This window comes from Silene latifolia, chromosome 8 (assembly GCF_048544455.1).
Source record: "Silene latifolia isolate original U9 population chromosome 8, ASM4854445v1, whole genome shotgun sequence".
In the NCBI taxonomy this organism is placed as follows: domain Eukaryota; kingdom Viridiplantae; phylum Streptophyta; class Magnoliopsida; order Caryophyllales; family Caryophyllaceae; genus Silene; species Silene latifolia.
Window position 1 is genome coordinate 3,899,454 of NC_133533.1, and position 19,459 is coordinate 3,918,912.

At 32.9% G+C, this 19,459-nt stretch overlaps 3 protein-coding genes across 5 annotated transcripts; all 3 read right to left on the reverse strand.

Annotated features, from left to right (window-relative positions):
- Positions 1 to 747: 747 nt before the first annotated feature.
- Positions 748 to 14,846, reverse strand: LOC141596071 (ricin B-like lectin EULS3). Of its 2 annotated transcripts, none has more exons than XM_074416093.1 (4): positions 14,512 to 14,842; positions 13,973 to 14,065; positions 13,636 to 13,858; positions 748 to 912 (listed from the first exon to the last, which is right to left on the reverse strand). In XM_074416093.1, coding segments are annotated over exons 1-4 (450 nt in total). In that variant the 5' UTR covers positions 14,644 to 14,842; the 3' UTR covers positions 748 to 910. The 2 variants fall into 2 exon arrangements, with proteins under 2 accessions (XP_074272194.1, XP_074272193.1); XM_074416092.1 differs by lacking the exon at positions 748 to 912 and adding an exon at positions 13,279 to 13,524 and having other exon boundaries at positions 14,512 to 14,846.
- Positions 937 to 8,698, reverse strand: LOC141596070 (ricin B-like lectin R40C1). 2 transcript variants are annotated; one of them, XM_074416091.1, is made up of 4 exons: positions 8,394 to 8,688; positions 7,668 to 7,760; positions 7,232 to 7,454; positions 6,918 to 7,117 (listed from the first exon to the last, which is right to left on the reverse strand). In XM_074416091.1, coding segments are annotated over exons 1-4 (462 nt in total). In that variant the 5' UTR covers positions 8,538 to 8,688; the 3' UTR covers positions 6,918 to 7,115. The 2 variants fall into 2 exon arrangements, with proteins under 2 accessions (XP_074272191.1, XP_074272192.1); XM_074416090.1 differs by lacking the exons at positions 6,918 to 7,117; positions 7,232 to 7,454 and adding an exon at positions 937 to 1,238 and having other exon boundaries at positions 8,394 to 8,698.
- A 2,833-nt stretch (positions 14,847 to 17,679) lies between the features above and the next one.
- LOC141594468 (uncharacterized) lies at positions 17,680 to 19,047 on the reverse strand. The gene is made up of 2 exons (XM_074414484.1): positions 18,851 to 19,047; positions 17,680 to 18,370 (listed from the first exon to the last, which is right to left on the reverse strand). Exons 1-2 carry the CDS (start codon positions 19,045 to 19,047, stop codon positions 17,680 to 17,682), a joined length of 888 nt encoding a protein of 295 aa, XP_074270585.1.
- Positions 19,048 to 19,459: the final 412 nt, after the last annotated feature.

Below are 19,459 nucleotides of genomic sequence, written 5' to 3' on the forward strand. Positions count from 1 at the left end.
CTGAACATAGACCCCCAATTTTGGATCACAAATTCTTATTTAAGATGAAGATATCAATTTAATAGCTAAAACGGGCTAAATATTACTATTTGTATAGATGAAGACAAAAGAATAGTATCGCGTGAATAACAAAACTAAGTTCACTTCATTGAATCGAAGATGTCCTTGATCAATTTAGCGGTCAACCATCGGGAATCCTATTGATCGATCATATTAATAATTGTCTCCGATTCTTTCTTGTGGGGGGATAAATCATCGTGGCATTACTAGCATACATCACATTCATATTGTGAATGCGGTATTTAATAGATCTATCTATTATAGATAATTGTTGTATAAGACGGTTTTAAAGGAGAATAAATAGCATGATATATAGGCCACAACAATATAGTCATACTAACCCAAGATGTGTGAGTCTAGTGGAATTCCAGGGTAACCTCAAAGCCTCCTAAGGAGGAATTGCGAGGTCCTGGGTTCGATTCCCTAGATGAACACTTTCCTGACCGACGCCCTGAGAGGAATAATCCCCATGGAAAAGAACTCACAGACACGGCGCCTAAGGGGGTGGGGTCAGATCCGGGAGGATCCAACCTCCTCGTCATCAAAAAAAAAAAAAAAAAAAAAAAAAAAAAAAAAAAAAAAAAAAAAAAAATATAGTCATACTAAGCGGCCATTAAAACATTCTTCACATCCGTTGGTAATTGGTATGGATGCTTGTTATTATAGAAAGATACAATACACTATACACATACATACATAACACTAGACATCGTCGAGTACTAGTGACTTATACAATCCGTCTCGCATCAATTTGTATATGATGCTTTTTATTATTCCAAATAGTAATACATTTAATAATAGACTACAAATTATCCAACAATCTTCTTGTTGAGTTCATACAAAATCAGAATCCTGCAATTAAGCAATTCGACAAAACAACAATAAGTGGCAAATAAGAGTCATACGTTATACAACGGTTTTATTTAATAAAATGTCTTACATGCAAGGATGAATTTCCAGAGCTGATTATCTGCATTCTCTTTTGGTGGAGCATTGACTTTCTTGTTCTCAGGGTAAATTGAAATTTTGGTCCCATCATCGATGATACCCGTGTATGCATCCATAACCATATCAGGATCGATCTGTGTCCTTATATATTTATATCCTGATTTTATATCTTCACTTTCATCCCACACGACTGTTTTATCGAGATAAATAGGCTTGTTCACCAATATCAACTGCATGCATTATATGAAAAACACAAAATCTTTTTAAAGACGGATGTATACGTCTTAAGTTTAAGACAGGTCAAATAATTCTTTTTTTTTAAAAAAAGACAAAAGCAAAATGCATGGAGTGCATCACCTTGACCTTGATATTTAACGGACTTATCGGTGGCTTTATGAACCAGCATAAATCCTGAGTGTCTGTTCTCGAATTTTTGCCACAACTACAAACACAAACCATGAGAAAATGAAGCACAAAACAAGTTGAAAAACAAATAATGACGTACTCTGAAATTTCATTTGAGACCGTCTTAACTCGTAAGTTTGAAATGGCTTTTTTTAGGCAATGAGGTTCATTTATCGATAGTTTATTTTAATTTAAAGACCATGAATTACATGGGCAAGAATAACTAGGAAGACGGAAATAATTTAAGTGGTCGAAGACAGTTTTAAATTACATGGGCAAGATCAGAGTTATTTGGAAGTACAAGACACAATTTGTCATCTCGAACAGTAACACAATAATCTTTCTCATCATTTTCTCCCTTTCTTCTGCAGTAAAGCTTGTAAGTTGGACATCCGCAAGCCATTAAAAGTTAAAAGTAATACTCCGTATTTAATAATTTCAATATATTTGATTTTTCTTTGGATACACAATAATTAATGGTGGATTTAGAGAGGTTGTTTAGGTCACTTATATATAGTGTAAGAATTAAGATAACCACATATTTTCTTTCACGTTTTACATAAGGAAAATGAATTTATCATAGATGATGAATCATGTACTCATTGACATCAACATTACATTACAATGGGAAAAACGTGCCTCTTTAAATTTAACGAGATAATTGGATAAGTCCTTGTTTAGCTCTCTTCGGTAAAACTAGTTGAAATAACAGTTGACCACTGAAAATATTATTGATACATTCAGATGTAATTGATAAACTAATTAAAAATTAGGAGCTGATAAGGTAATTGATGAAATTCCATGTATGCCATGTTGGCACTTAACGCCAACATTTGACGAAATATGGTAGATTGAAGTTTAGGGGTACAATTAGTAATCTGTGATACGCGAGAGTACAGCTTAGAAAAGTGAAAAATTTAAAGGTACAAGAGAGAAAAACCCTTTTTTTTTCTGGTAAAATGTGAGCTTTAATAAAGATCCAATTCCATTTTTTCTGGTACAAGAGAGATAAAATCAACCTACTACACCCATAATCTAACAACTTTAATAAAGATCCAATTCATTAGTTTAGTTTAATCATATGTATAACTTTGGTTTACTAGAATTACTTTGGTCAGTGGTGAGGATCACCATTGAAGTAGAACATTTATTTTTATGGTTTTTTTCCCATGGTACCCTTATGGTTTGTCAATTTGTCCATGGTACTCTTCTTTTTAAAAATGTATCTATGGTACCCCTGAGGTTCATTATTTGTGCCTAGTGTGCCACTGCCGTTACTATTTCCGTTAGTAGTCCACAATTGGGCAGGAAAACCTATTCCTAATGACTCTTATACTTCTAATTAATCCCCTTTATCCTCTTTTATCACACACATTAGACCAAAAACCCTAAAGAACCATAAAGCTTCCTGTGTACTCTTTTTTTTTTTTTTTTTTTTCCACCTTCAACAAAGTTCTTCCTTAATTCATTCATATCCAACAAAATTTCTCCTTAATTTATCTTCTTCGTTTTGATTGTAAGCAAATTAAATCTCTTCCTTGTTGTTGATTACTCATCAAAGGTTATCTTCATAAAAAAGGTACGATTTTTTTCCGAAATAGATTATCAAATTTTTCGTCAAACCAAAATTAACATGATATTCTATATGCTTAATAGTGATTTGATGATTGTAATTTTCCTTAAACATGCATTGATTTTTCCTATTTAATTAGGGTTTTAGTGACATGAACTTTGAATGAAGTTGTTCAATGGAGGTGTTGAATGTGTTTATTATAGTGAAAAAGAAGATGATGAATAGCTGTTGGATGAGAAAATGGTATATTGCAAACCTCGGGGGCATTTGGTGCAAACTCCATTTTTTAGTAAAGTTGTTAAAAAACAAATTTTCCTGCCAAAAAAGTTATTGGCCTTAATCTAACTCCGTTAGTCTTAATTTAACGCCCATAACCCAACAAGGGTACCATTGGCACAAACAACAAATCTCAAGGGTACCATAGACACATCAATACTATATATTAATTCCAGAAACCAAGGGACTTCCATGTAATTAAATAAATCTATACAAATTAATTATACTATATAGTTTTAAATCGCTAGCGCCGTGTGATGGACCTGAACAAGGGACTTCAATGTAAATATTATATAGTTTTGGTTAAAAGTATAAATTTAGAGAATATTAGAATATGGCGAGTTTTCTTAAATAAACGGGTCCCACTTATGGTATTAATTAGTATATAAATATGTTAATTATTTAACATACATAAATATAATATAAGTATATGTTATATTTTGGAAACTATTTAAAGGTAAGTAAATCAATTCAGATTTTCAAAAAATATAATATTCCATAATTCATTAGATTTGTAATTTAATTAGTAAATAATAATGATTACTCTTAAATAATATTCTAATTTAATATTTCAGATTTATTTAAATATATAACTCTAATACAACTAGATAATCAACTATTATGACAGTAACCTTCCATGTGAGTAGTAAAAGCAACAATAACTGATGGGGCATATTCTGCACCGCTGACCAAGTCAACATATCGAGCAAGGTCAAGGGTATCCATAGCAAAGTCAACGACTTAGACAGCCTAGCCGACACAATCCATCGGCCTGTCACCTGGGTCTCGGCCAGACAACTAGCCAGCCGGGACGCATATCCGCGTACTCATATCCAAGACCCTCGGCTAGCCTCCTCAGGTCCATCGGCCGAGGGTAAAACGGTCTTTCCACCTAATGAGCCACTTGGCCACTTGGCCACTACGTGACAAAAGGTGAATGCCTATAAATACTCCTCAACCTTCATTGAGGAAAGGATCCACAAATGGACCTAATAACCACTATTCATCTGGTAATATCTTCCTTATCTCTCTACAATACACTCTTAGCCAAGTAACAACGACTTACCTCTCTAAGTTTACTGACTTGAGCGTCGGAGTGAGTACGCTCGGCCGAAGCCGAGCCCTCAGTTTGTTCATCGTTTCAGGAGACCGCAGGAAGGATTCTAGCAAGGACATCATTCTACTAGCTACGAGTGGTATCAAACATCTGCTCTGGATTTACACCCGGAACAATAACAATAATATATATAGCAACATGAGTAGTGAAAGTTATACAAGCAGCAACGGGAATAGTGAAATTAACAATAATAAATGCGGGAGTAGTGATAGAAAAAATAATGACGGCGGGAGAAGTGAAAGTAATAGTAGTCACAACACATTTAATGAAAGTAACAGTAAGAACAACGGAAAGAGAATGAAAAATTAACTAACAATTCGATTTTAAGAAAATATTAATTTATTTAAATATACGAGCTTGACAAAACTAACGGGTTAACCGTAAAAATAGCACGAATAGTAAAACAAACAACAGTAACCGAAGAAGTAGTGAACGTAATAGTATTAACAGGGGATGTAGTGAAAGTAATAATATTAACAGCGGGAGAGGTGAACGTGTCTCATAATTTGTTGATTAATTTTACCTCTCATCATAATTTTAATATATAAATTATAAATGTATGTGTTAACCAAATTTAGAGAAATCACATTTCATAGAAAATAAAATTTAAATGTTAAATAAAGGTAGCCCGGGCGTAGCCGGGCACCAAACCTAGTTCTTAAAAACAGGGGTACCATGGACAAAGTGATAAACCACAGGGGTACCATAGAAAAAATCCGTTATTTTTAGAGCAACTCCAATGACAAACTACAAAACTTTGTAGTTTGTCTTACCCCATTATTTTTCTAAGCAACAATGCTTTCAAGCTACAACATCCTCCAATGGCATACTACGATAGATGTAGCTTAAATGGCCCCACGTAACATATAAATATTATAATATAAATTATTTTATTATTTTGTAGTTACTTACTGTATTTCATTTCAAGCTACGTAGCTTGACAAAGCTACATGATCAGCTTACAAGCGGTAACATATTTTTATACTCCAACGGTAAGCAACATGCTTGATAATTTATAATAATTGCAAGCAAGTCCTTATATGGGACCATTGAAGTTGCTCTAAGAGCAAGTACAATGGTAAGCAACAATCAACTAGCTTGGCAAATCCACAAGCTACAACCATTCTAAACTAGTAAACAATTCCAATGGTTTAGTTAGCTTTAATACTAGCTTGATGGGACCCACATATCAAATTATTTTTCCATAAGCATAAAAAAAAAACTTAATGAATTTTATTTTGTTAATTAAAACATACAATAAATACGAGAAAATTGATGAGTTGTTGCGGCGGAGCACCGTTAATCCATTAAATGGGATGACTTCCAAATGTGTTCCACTAAATCGGCTTTTAGTTGGTGATGAAAATTTCTATCTCGGATGTTTGCATGCATCCATAGAAAGAAAATTTCGAAAATCTCCAATATGCCCTTGTTGAACATCAATAGTACCGGTTTCCCAAAAAGCACTATGATTAAAATTTCTTAAGTATGTATGTCTCTCAGCCTCGACAATCATATTATGCATTATGATGCACGCATCCATTATATCATGTAACGTAGATTTATGCCAACACCGAGCGGCTCCACGGACAATTGCAAAACGAGCTTGAAGAACTCCAAAGTATCGCTCGACATCTTTTCTTGCACTTTCATGCCTTTTTTTAAGCAAATTCTCTTAGGGGATTGTTTGTTAACATGGAACAAATATAGGCTATATTGCAGCCATACGTTTAGAGAATTAGAGGTAGTAGTAGCAGCAATAGATTTTGTTGAATAATATAAATATAATAATAATAATAATAAATCAAAAATTTATTGAAATATTTTTTATTGGTTGATTGATAATTGTGGGGCCATATAAGCAAGTAGCTTGCAACAAGCTTAAGCCAAGCCAATCTTCATGACCTTCTCCAATGGTGTAGCAACTAGAAATTGCAAGCAGGTCCCTAAGCTACACTATTGGACTTGCTCTTAACATGCCTAAAATAGGAGTAGTGGAATAGAGTCGGGATCCTTTGTCCCATTTGGTGTCCCAATGTGTGTGCCACTCCAATCATGTTCTAACACATCAACAAACTAATATAATTATTGCAATATTTTATTTTGAAACAAGTGATATGTCAAAAGGTGAGTGGAGTGACACACACAATGGGACACAATAATGGGACAGATGATCCTTACTGAGTGGAACAACTCTAAGAATTGGCTAAAAGTAGTGAATAATAAGGCAAACAATTCCATTTTAAAATAAGTGGTTCGATTCAATTGTATTAAATCACTTAATTCATATTATTATTTCTAAGAAAATAAGTAAATCATACAAAATTCTTTTTACTCTTGTATCTATTTATTTGAGGGAATTTATTAATATGATGCTCACAATTTTTCCAATTTTTTTTTTTTTTTAATAAATGAGCGTAAACGTTAAATCTCAATCATATTAATTCTCATTGATTTTAATTATGTACTATTCCAAATTGCATATTTTTTTTAAAAAAATTGTATATCAAATGTATACTCCATTATATAGTGTGAAACGTTAGTATGGATGCTTGTTAATATTATAGGAAAATACAATACACATACATAACAAAGACATAATCGAGTACTAATGACTTTATCGCATCAATTTGTATATGACGCTTTTTATTATTCCAAATAAAAATACATTTAAATTTAAAAGACTTCATTCCAATTATCCAACAATCTTCATTCGTCTTGAGTTCATACCCTTCATCCTGCAATAATTAAACAATTGGACAAAACAACGATAAGACGATAATACACCTCATTCAATGTCGTACAAGCATTATTACATTGTACAACGATTTTATTTAATAAATGTCGCTTACATGCAAGGATGAGTTTCCAGAGCTGATTTTCGGGACTATTGTCATTCCTCTTCTGGGGGAAAATTGAAACGATAGTGCCATCGAATATGTTGCCGGTCCAAGCATCCATAACCATATTAACATTGTTTTGTGTCCTTATAAAGTTATATCCTGATTTTATATCTCCACTTTCAGACCACAACACCGATTTCTCAGGGCAAATTGTCTGGTACACCAATTCCAACTGCATGCATGCATTATATATGACACACAAATCCTTCTTTATATAATTATATTCAACAATAATCACGATATATGAGTCGCATTACTCGTACAAAATTTCAAGGATTTTATTGAGACGAACTTTAATAATTTTTCATAAAGTTAAATTTTTCATAATCAAGTATAGTATTTTTTAGAACAAATATATATGAGCTCGGATAATAAGTTAAGTTACCTGATCACCTTGACCTTCATATTTAACGGCCTTATTAGTGGCTTTATGAACCAGCATAAATCCACAGCTGCCCCTCTCATCTTTGTGCCACAACTACGATGAGAAAACGAAGCATAAAACAAATAATGACACTGCAAAATTTTATTTAAGACCGTCTTAAGTTTAAAATGTTTTTTTTTTTGGATATTTTACGTGGTAATTCCGTATTTTTTTTTTATTTTCTACATGATAACCGCATTTTCACCAAAGACGTCTTTAACTGGCCATAACTCACAGCCATGAGTTCCGAAAGCGGCGATTTTTTTTTCAAATCAAAGATATCATTAACGCGGTTAATTTGAAAAAATAAATGTCGCTTTCGGAATACGCTACAAAGAGATACGGTTAGTCAAAGTTTAAAGTTTGACTGGCCATAATTCTTGCCACGAGTTTAGATACTGAAATCTTTTTTTTTTCCAGATCAAAAATCTCGTAAAACCAGTTTATTTGAAAAAAATCGCCGCGTTCAGAAGTTTTAATCGTGAATTATGACTAGTCAAAGACGTTTTGTTTAAAAACGTGGTTACTATGTAGAAAATAAAAAAACACGAGGTTATCACGTAGAATATCTTTTTTTTTATGCAATGAGGTTTATTATTTACTAATAGCTTTAAATTAAAGACTATATATAATGTCAGTAGTTTAAGACAGTTTTAAACAAGAATAACTGGAAAGACGGTTTTAAACCTGGTCAGGATCAGAGTCATTTGGAAATGCAAGACACAATTTGTCATCTCGAATAGTGACACAATAATCCTTCTCATCATCTTTCCCCTTCCTGTTGCAGTGAAGCCTGTAAAAGGAAGTTGGACATCCGCAATCGTCCGCCATTGAAATTTGATAAATAATATTTGATACTCTCTCTCTATATATTTGATATTTCTTTGTATGTTGGTGGATTTAGAGAGGTTGTTTAGGTAACTTATATAGTGTAAGATGAAACCCTAATTGAATGAATGAATAGTTCGTCACGTTTTACATAATGAATAGTAATTTCTTCGTATGTGGTTCTCGTTGAGAGGGCCATTCCTTTATTGGATTCTATATAAAAGAATTGTCATTTTTCTTGGGATAATGCCAGATTTAGAATCATAGTAATATCTTCATTATCGGTAATTCTCTTATACAACGATTTCGTGTATCTTCATATATGGTTTTCGTTGGAAGGACCATTCCTTGTTTGGATACTATAAAAAGACGGGTTATGTACTAATGTGACATGGACATTACATTACAATTGAAAAAACTTGCCATGCAACTCTATGATTTTATTGGCTCTTAAATTTTAAAGAGATAATTCCCGGCCGACCTAGACTTTAGATTTTGATGTAGCAAAAAAAAAAAAAAAAAAAAAAAAAAAAATCAATAAGTCTCTTAAGACGGATATATCCGTATCCGTTTTAAGATAAAACGAGTCAAAGAATCAACGACTTCCATAGATATCGCACGTTTCACTACCTTTCTTCAACATTCGTTTAACCATTCAAGTTTGAATGTCTTACTAATTTTAACATTGGCAAATTTATTATTGAAAAATGAAAATATACTGAGCACTATTATAGAAGTTTAAGACGGTTTGACATTCTTATGCAGTTTACTTAAAGTACTCTATTATTGTTGTTTTATACTCCCTCCATATCACACCAAAGGTAACAATTGATTTTGGCATTCTTCATGGTCGTAGGGAATCTTTGATACTATTCTTAATCTATAAGACAAAATATAGTCATGTGAGATCTTGTTAGATTTATTGTCATGAATGCATAAGAATATCAATTTTTTATAATTTTTAATAGTGTGTAACTAAAGTTATTCACGTTACAAAACATGCCTCGACAAATGTGATAAATCAACTGTTATCTTTGGTGTGGTATGGAGGGAGTATTATATACTACCTGGAACTCGGAGGCAGCTCTTTCCATTTGGCTATTCATAATGATGACATGATGGTTTCTAGTTCTGACTCTGATGTCAAAGAGGATGATTTTGCGAGGATTGAGCCAGATCAATCCCCTCACTCTAAATGAGACTCATCTCGTAGAATTGTAGGGTTTTAATGATTCGCTTGCTCCTACAATCAATAAACTCAAAGCGATGTTGTATAATAATAATATGTATGATGTAGTTTTTCTTTCAGAAACTAAGTGTAGTTCTAAGCATGTAATAACCTCTATCTTTCAGAAACTAAGATTAGACAATTTGACATTCAGCTTACATACTGAGCACTATTGTAGAAGTTTAAAGTTCTAGAAGAGTCAATGTATAAATTTAACTATATGAATGATTCTAAATTAATGATTAGGTTGGATTAAAAATAAATTTAAAATGCATAATATTCAACCACTGAATCAATGGTGGACATAATCCAATTTTTAAAAACTAAAATCCTATGTTTGAAATATGTTACCCATATACATTTTATTACCTCATATTTTATTTGTTTTTGAACATATCTATATTTTTTCTGAGCTTATTACCTCAAACTTTATTTGTTTTTGAGCATATGTGTATTTTTCTGGGCTTATTAAAGTTTATAACTAACATTTTAATTTTTTCGTCAAAGCCCAAATTTAACGAAGTTTATATGTAATATTTTTGAGTTTTATTGTAAATTTTTTGAGCTTAATGTTTTAGTGAATGAACTCAGAAAGTTTATAGTAAAAGTCATAATTTTTAAAACAAAACTCAAAAACTTTATTATAATGCTCAGAAATTAAAAATTGGTGGTAGTACATTGAATGTATGATCCACTTACTGATATATTGTCGAGCCCAATTGGATACCCCAGACGGTTCCAAATGATGATTCATTTCAGGATTGTAAATCGACTCCAAATTATTTTGAACTAAGGCGGGTATGATGTTGTTGTTGATGTTCGTACAAATATGTTTATTATTACATAAACCTTTGTAATAGAATTATATCATCACCCTAAATATAATTGTACAACTACTTCCTCCGTCCAATCTTCAGAAATGTTAGATTTACTTTGGCCGGTGCCCCCAGTGGTCAGAATCACCATTACAGTAGGGCATTTATACGGAAAAAAATGTCTAAAATAGGAACAACCATTCTAAGAGTAGACCATATTTATATGGAGCCCAATTTCGAGTAATTAATCATGTCATAAAACTATGCTTTAAAATAAGTATAAGCATGTTTTATTCAAAAAAATTTTAAGTTAAATTTTTTTAAAAGTATTTTATTTTCTTTAATTTTATTAACGCCATTTTAAAAATATTTATTTTCTTTAATTTTAATTATAAACATATAATTATTCTTAATTTTTATAATTATTTAGTGAAAATGTGTAATACATGTTGTTAGTAAGAGTAAACACTTTTTCCATAGTATATTCAATATCACAACGTTATACGAAATATCAGTACATGACAAGCAGCGACTATATTTGTATGGTAATCATTCGAGTGATTAATCATGTAATAATAAAACTATGCTTTAAAATAAGTATAAGCATATTTTGTTCAAAAAAATTAAAGTTGATTTTTTTTTTCATTTTATGTTAATTTTTATTTGTATTAAATTATGTTTCACTCCTTTTGTAGTTTTGTTGTTCTCTTTTTCTTTTCTATTTTTTTTCGCATTTAGGTGTGCGTTTACCCATGGACGATTCTAAAGGATGATTCATGTCTGCCGACACCAAATCATTTTGGGATTAAGGCTCTGATGTTGTTGTTGTTGCATTAAATATAAAATTTTAATAAATTTACCTATTTTCAGGTCGGGTCACGGGTTTGATGTGTCTTAACCCCAAATATGCGAGTTATTATCAGGTCGGGTCGTTTTCGGATTGGAAAAAAGCGAGTTATTTTCAGACGGATTTCGATCAGTTTTTCAGGTCGGTCATCTTTTAACAGATCTACTTTCAATAGAACACGTCCTTGAGATTGTGATACATTATTGTGGACCATCGATAAAACTTGCGATAGGGATATTTGGTGGTAGACCAGGGGACGAGCTTGTTTTCACGTATCCAACGTATAGCTATATTTCAGTGATACCTAGCTATCATAAATCAGTAACATCACATTCATATTGTGAATGCGCCACTACTTTAAACCTCATTTTAGACGAAACATATCCGTTTATAACTAAAAACGAATCAAATACAATACCATATCAATACTATATATTAATTCCAAAAATCAAGGGACTTCAATGTAATTAAAGAAAGTTATACAAATTAATTATACTATATAGTTTTAAATCACTAGCACCGTGTGATGGACCCGATTAAGGGATCTCAATGCAAATATTATATAGTTTGGGTTAAAACTAAATTATATAGAAGTTTGGTAATTTTCCTAAACATTTGTAAGAGACTAAATCATGGTCATATTCCTTAAAATAAAATAATTAATTAAGATGGTCAATTTCAAGGAAAGAAAAAAGATGCTTGGTAACTTTCCTAAATATTTATAAAAAACTAGAAGATGGTCAATTTCCTTAAAATAAAATAATTAATTAGTATAAGCATGTACACTTATGGTATTAATTATTATCATCATAAAATTATATATTAAATTTAAAATCTATGCAATTTTATTAAATTTTATAGTTTATTATATGTATAGAAATGTTAATTATTTAACATACAAAAATATATTATTGCATAATTCTTTCGATTTGATTGAATGCATATATGTAATATATTTATATAAATATATAATTCTCTTAAAATTGCATGCCTAAGTAGTAAAAGTAATTTCGTCAGTAAAGAAAAGAATTGTAGTAACATTGGACATATATAATTATATGATAGTAATCACTCATTTGAATAGTAAAATTAACAATTTTATCAGCGAGATTAGTGAAAGTGGTAGAAACAACAACGGGAATTGTGAAATAATCAATATTAATGCGGCAATAGTGAAAGTCGGGAGTAGTGAAATTATCAATATTAATGCGGCAGTAGTGACAGTAACAATAATTACGGCGGGAGTAGTGAAAGTAATAATGATTACGGGCAAGTAGTGAAATGTTATTACTATTGTTCCATTAATAAGAGTAAAATATTAATAGCGGGAGTAGTGAATTTGTCTCAAAATTTATTTAATCGTAATTTTAGGATATGTCATACAAAAATATATTAATGATAAATTTATGGGTTATGCAACTTTAAGTAATTTTATTTAATGAAAAGAAAATTTAATGGTAAGTAGAGGTAGCCCGGGCGAAGCCGGACACCAATACTAGTTCATAATAAGACAAGTAACAAGTGGAATGGTGGGGACAAAAAATATCACCATTTTTAAGACATTTAACCCGTCTTTAGCTATAAACGGATATATCAGTTTATAGCAAGACTAGCTGATATTATTAATACATTAATGTGGGCCATTGATAAAACTTGTGATACTTATATTGCATTGTTTTGTATTTGTATACCTTTTGAATTTTGGTTAATTGAATCAGTTATTGTTATTATCGAATAAAGTGAACAAAATATACATATATTTCGTTTTCCAGTGTCCGGGACCCGGGCCCGGAGCCTAACACACAGCTCCGGTTTTAGACAATTCTAGGCCGTAACAATATAGTCATACAAACATTCCATCAAAACATTACTCACATCCGTTAGTACGAATGCTTGTTATTATTACATGAAGATACAATACACATACGGAGTACATAACACTAGACATAGTCAAGTACTAGTGACTAATACAATTCGGTGTCGCATCAATTTGTATATAATGCTTTTTATTATGCCAAATAGGAATACATTTAATCTTAATAATAATAGACTGCCAATTATCCAACAATCTTCTTGTCGAGTTCATACAAAATCAGAATCCTGCAATTAAGCAATTCGACAAAACAACAATTTAATTATGTTAGTAAATCAATAGAATAACGATTTAATGTCGTACATTGTACAACGGTTTTATTTAATAAAATGTCTTACATGCGAGGACGAATTTCCAGAGCTGATTGTCTTTATCATTGGCATTCTTCTTCTCAGGGTAAATTGAAATTTTCGCGCCATCCGAGACCTCGCGTTCCCAAGCATCCATAACCATGTTATGATCGGTTTGTGTCCTTATATATTTATATCCCGATTTTATATCTTCACTTTCATCCCACACGACCGTTTTATCAACGTAAATAGGCTTGTTCACCAATATTAACTTCATTACATGGAAAACACAAAATCTTTTTAAAGACGGATCAAATAATTAAAAAAAAAAAAAAGATAAAAGCAGAATGCATTGAGAAAAACAAAAGATTTAACGGTAAGTTACCTCATCACCTTGACCTTCGTATTTAACGGACTTATCGGTGGCTTTATTAACCAGCATAAATCCAGAGTGCCGGTTCTCGAATTTTTGCCACAACTACAAACACAAACCATGAGAAAATGAAGCACAAAACAAGATGGAAAACAAATAATTACACCCCGAAATTTTATTTGAGATCGTCTTAAGTTTAAAATGACCTTTTTTAATGCATTGAGGTTCATTTTTTACTTATAGCTTAAAATTAAAGGCTATATACTCTGCCTGAATAACCCGAACCCGACCCGCACCTGAATAAATGACTTATATGAATCGAAACCAAATTGAGCCGACCAGAATGTTTATTATCGCACACTGACCGCTATCCTTAAATAACTTGGTATCAACCCACTTGATCTGGCCCAAATTCAACAAAACCGAGTTGACCCGACCTGATTAACCCATTTGCCAGGTATAGGTAGCTGTAAGTAGGTTAAGATGGTTTTAAGCAAGAATAACGGTAAAGACGGAAATAATTTAAGTAGTCGAAGACGGTTTTAAATTACCTGGGCAGGATCAGAGTTACTTGGAAGTGCAAGACACAATTTGTCATCTCGAACAGTGACACAATAATCTTTCTCATCACTAGCTCCCTTCCTTTTGCAGTAAAGCTTGTAAGTCGGACATCCGCAAGCCATTGAAAGTTGATTAAGTAATACGGATCGGAGTATTTGATAATAATTTCAATATATTTGATATTTCTTTGGATAATAATGGTGGATTTAGAGGAGGTTGTTTAGCAAACTTATATTACAAACATATTGTAAGATAACCACATATTTTCCGTCACGTTTTATGCATAATGAATTATTGTATATGATGAGTCATATATACAACCAATCATGTGACAACGACATTGTTACAATACAATGGAAACAACGTGCTATGCAACTTTATGATTTTACCGACTCTCTTTAAATTTTACGAGACATGTCTCATTTTACGATTAGTTTCTCTTAAAACTGATATATCTGTAAAGATTAAAATGAGCAAAATAACATCTCATTTGCATAGATACGAAAGATTTTTTGCTAATATCTAGGCATAAGGCATCGATATATATACTTCTTAAAATTAAAACGGGTCAAATAACATCTCATTTGTATAGATAAATAAAGTTATTTGCTAATATCTAACCATTATACTTTTAAGTTTATTGAGATGGATACTCCCGTCTTATATAAGAATTTATGCTCCTATTATTACCCTCTACAAGTATATAAAAACATTTAAAATTTTAGTAATTAAAATATTATCTTATACAAAAAGGAAACTTGTATTAATAGACCTGTAAAAATCAACCCGACCCGATTGATTCGACCCGATGGTAACTCATGAAGCGACCCCTGATACGTGGTAGAAAACCTGGGAGGAAAAGAAAAATGACCCGGTACGACCTCCAAAACGGCTTAAATTTAAGTGTATAATACACGGTTTTCGGGATTTCAGGGTCCGGGAACAAAAATGTCCGAAATTTTTACGTATTGTTTCTCGGATCAGATAAAGCTGCCACACAAATTTTGAGATGCAATAGAGGACATTAGAGGGTGCCGGTACACGATAAACGAGTCTTAGACGAAAATCATATACGCCTTAAAAATAGAATAGTACTACTTATTTAGGGCTGAAAATCGAATATGATAACTCATGAAAGAACCCTGACACGTGGTAAAAACTTGGAGGAAAAGAAACATGACCCTGTACGACCTCCCAAACGGCACAAATATAATTGTATAATACACCGGTTTTTGGGATTTATGGGTCCCGGAACAAAAATGTTTTTAAATCATATGGACAGTTTCTAGGGTTAGATAAAGCAACCACACAAATTTTGAGAACCAACAGAGGACATTTGAAGGTGCCGGTACGCGATAAACGAGTTTCGGACGAAATTTAGATACGCCTAACTCATGAAATGACCCCTAAAACGTGGTCGAAAAAATGAGAGGAAAAGAAATGTGACCCCGTACGACCTCCAAAACGGCTTAAATTTAAGTGTATAATACACGGTTTTCGGAATTTCAGGGTCCCGGAACAAAAATGTCTCAGGTCAGATAACACAGCCACCCAAATTTTGAGAAGCATTAAAGGACATTTGAGGGTGCCGGTACGCGATAAACGTGTCTCGGACGAAAATCAAGTACGCCTTAAAAATAGATGAATATTTCTTATTTAGTGCTGAAAGTGGAATACGGTAACTCATGAAGCGATCCCTGACGGCTGACACGTGGTTTTCGAGATTTAAGGTTCTCGGTACGACCTTCCAAACGGCTCAAATGTAAGTGTATGATACACGGTTTTCGAGATTTAAGGTTTCCGGAACAAAAATGTCCTTAAATCATATGGACGGTTTCCATGGGTCAGATCAAGCAACCATACAAATTTGAGAAGAAACATAAGGCATTTGAGTGTGTCGGTATGCGAAAAACTAGTTTCGGACGAATATCGGATATTCTTTATAAATAGATGAATACTACTTATTTAGGGGTGAAAATCGACAACGATAACTCATGAAGCGAACGTTGACATGTGGTATAAAATCTTGGAGGAAAACAAAAATGACTCGGTAAGACCTCTTTAACGGCTCAAATACTCGGGTTTCGGGATTTCGGAGTCCCGGAACAAAAATGTCTGTAAATCGTACGAACGGTTCCTCGGGTAAGATAAAACAGCCACACAAATTTTGAAAAGCAACAAAGGACATTTGAGGTTGTCGTTACGCGATAAACGAGTTTTTGACGGAAATCAAGTACGCCTTAAAAATAGATGAAAACTTCTTATTTAGAGCTGAAAATCGAATACGGTAACAAAAATGTCCGTAAATCATACGGATTGTAGAAAAACTGGGAGGAAAAGAAAAATGACTCGATACGACCTTCCAAACGGCTCAAATTGAAGTTTATAATGCACGTTTTTCGGGATTTCAGGGTCCCGAAACAAAATGTCCGTAAATCATAGGAATTGTTTCTCGGGTCAGGTAAAGCATCCACACAATTTTTGAGAAACAATAGAGGATATTTGATGGTGCCAGTACGCGATAAATGAGTCTGAAACGAAAATCGATTGCTCCTTAAAAATAGATAAATACTTGTTATTAGGGTAGAAATCGAATACGGTAACTCATGAAGCGTGTCAACTGTAGGAAAACAAACATGACTCGGTAAGACTTCCCAAACTGCCAAAATTTAAGTGTATAATACACGATTTTCGAGATTTTAGGGTCCCGCGACAAAAAACGTCCGTAAATCATACGGACGGTTGCTCGGATCAGTCTTGTATATGAAATAGCAACTACATTAAGTAAACTTAAATGAACAAAACTGTAATATTAAATAATCATATCCTTTTTTTCGTCATTTTACCAAAAATCAGCTAACTTTTGAGCTCGTTTGTCAACAATTTTTATATAGTTAGTTACCTTATTAATTACTCCTAACTTTCAGCTATCTTAACTTAATTATCAGTCATGTTTTCTAGGTGATCAGTTAACTTTTCAATTTTCGACTATCATTTCAACTAGTTTTACCAAACAGAGCCGTGAAGCAGAAAATAACCATTTTTTTGAATGATTGAACACCATAAATACTACAATCAAGATGAAGGTTTTGAGTAACCTTTATTACTAAACAAATTAAGATGATAAATAATACTTAACCCATGAACCATTACCAACTTCATTTTCCCAAGTCTTTGACCTCTAATGTAGCAAAGCGATCCACAGATTGAGTAGCGGCATTCAACAAGTCCTTATACCCCTTCGAAGTGTACCGTTTAATGAACCATGTCTTAGACATATTTAATAGAGCCACAACGTTAAGGTCAATCACATTAGGCCTAAACATTGCACTAGCATGATTATCAATATTATTAGGCTCAATTACGTCCGCCACAACTAAATCATCCTTGTCAAGCCTCCAAAACTTGCCATAAAACTTCGATTTTATATACACGGAACCATCACGAGTACCAAACACTTCTTGCGCAACCTTCGGGTCATTAGGGTCATCAAACGAAAATTGAAAACACGGCCTTCCGTTATGTGAGAATGCGCCTATGTATTTTCCGTTATCTCCCTTAAATGCCACATTTTTAGGTAATTTCAGAGCGGATGACCAGTCTATAATGTTGAAAATGTCGCATGAGTCGTGGTCAGTGTCCTTCGATCCTGCAAACAAACACGAATCAAATGGCTCTCCTATTCGCCATAGGCACGCGTAATGGCCGAGTTGGACGTGCATAAGTCTAGCCTTTTTGGTTGCACCGTCTTCTATGATTATGGGCTTGAACAACGTACATGACCACTCGCCTTTGTTCTCATTTGGTTCATCCGCCGACGGCGTTATCCAATAATGATTAGGCGACCACCTAAAAAAATGAACAATGACAACATATAACTCATATTCTCATGTCACTATTAAAATTTAAGGAATATTCTCTCGTGTAGCCCTGAACTTTTTCGTTTTCTAAGGTGTACCCTTCGTTTTTCCCAAAAAAACTTTGACCGACAATAATTCTCTGTTATGAGTTCAGAAAACGGCAATTTTTTTTCAAACCAATTATCTCGTCAAGGCCTTGAATTTGAAAAAAAAAATCACCAATTTTTGAACTCGTAGCCAGTAGTTATGGTTGGTCAAAGCTTTTTGAACGAATAAAGCTTGACCGATCATAATTCCCGACTACACGATAGAATATCCCAAAATTTAATTTGGGATTCGTAGGACACGAGCGTGGAACTATTTCAAATATGTATGGTTACTACTCATATAAAATAAAACATAAATATTACTCCGTAAGTTCATATTTAAAAATTTACGAGTGTATATAAAGTGTTATCTGACTAAGGACATATTAGTATATCGCGATTTGATGTGGACTAGGCCATCTCCACATCGAGCTGGAACAACATCGAATTGGGCATATCCAACCGAAGCTTTGTCACCGGAAAATTGAAGAAGGCCATGAGTTTGAATGTTTTCATATCGATAACGCAAGTATTTGTTATTGTACACTGATTTTAAGCATATAATTTCAGGCAATGCCATTTTTCTAAATTTTTTTTTTTTCTTTAAGATTGGATTTTTATGCTTTATTTTATTTGTAATTTGTAATAATATCTCAGTTTAGAGTTTACATATATACAAATTGTTCCGGGTGTAATTACGGAGCAGATGTTTGTTACCACTCGTGGCTTGTAGAATGACGTCTTCGATTGAATCCTCCTTTCGGTCTCCTGAAACAGTGAACAAACTGAGGGCTCGGCTTTGGCCGAGCGTACTCACTCCGACGCTCAAGTCAGTAAACTTAAAGAGAGAAGTTGTGTGCTACTTGGCGAATTATATATTGTAGAGAGATAAGGAAGATATTACCAGATTATGAGGTGTTTAGGTTAAATTGTGGATCCTTTCCTCAATGAGGGTTGAGGAGTATTTATAGGCTTTTACCTTTTGTCACGTA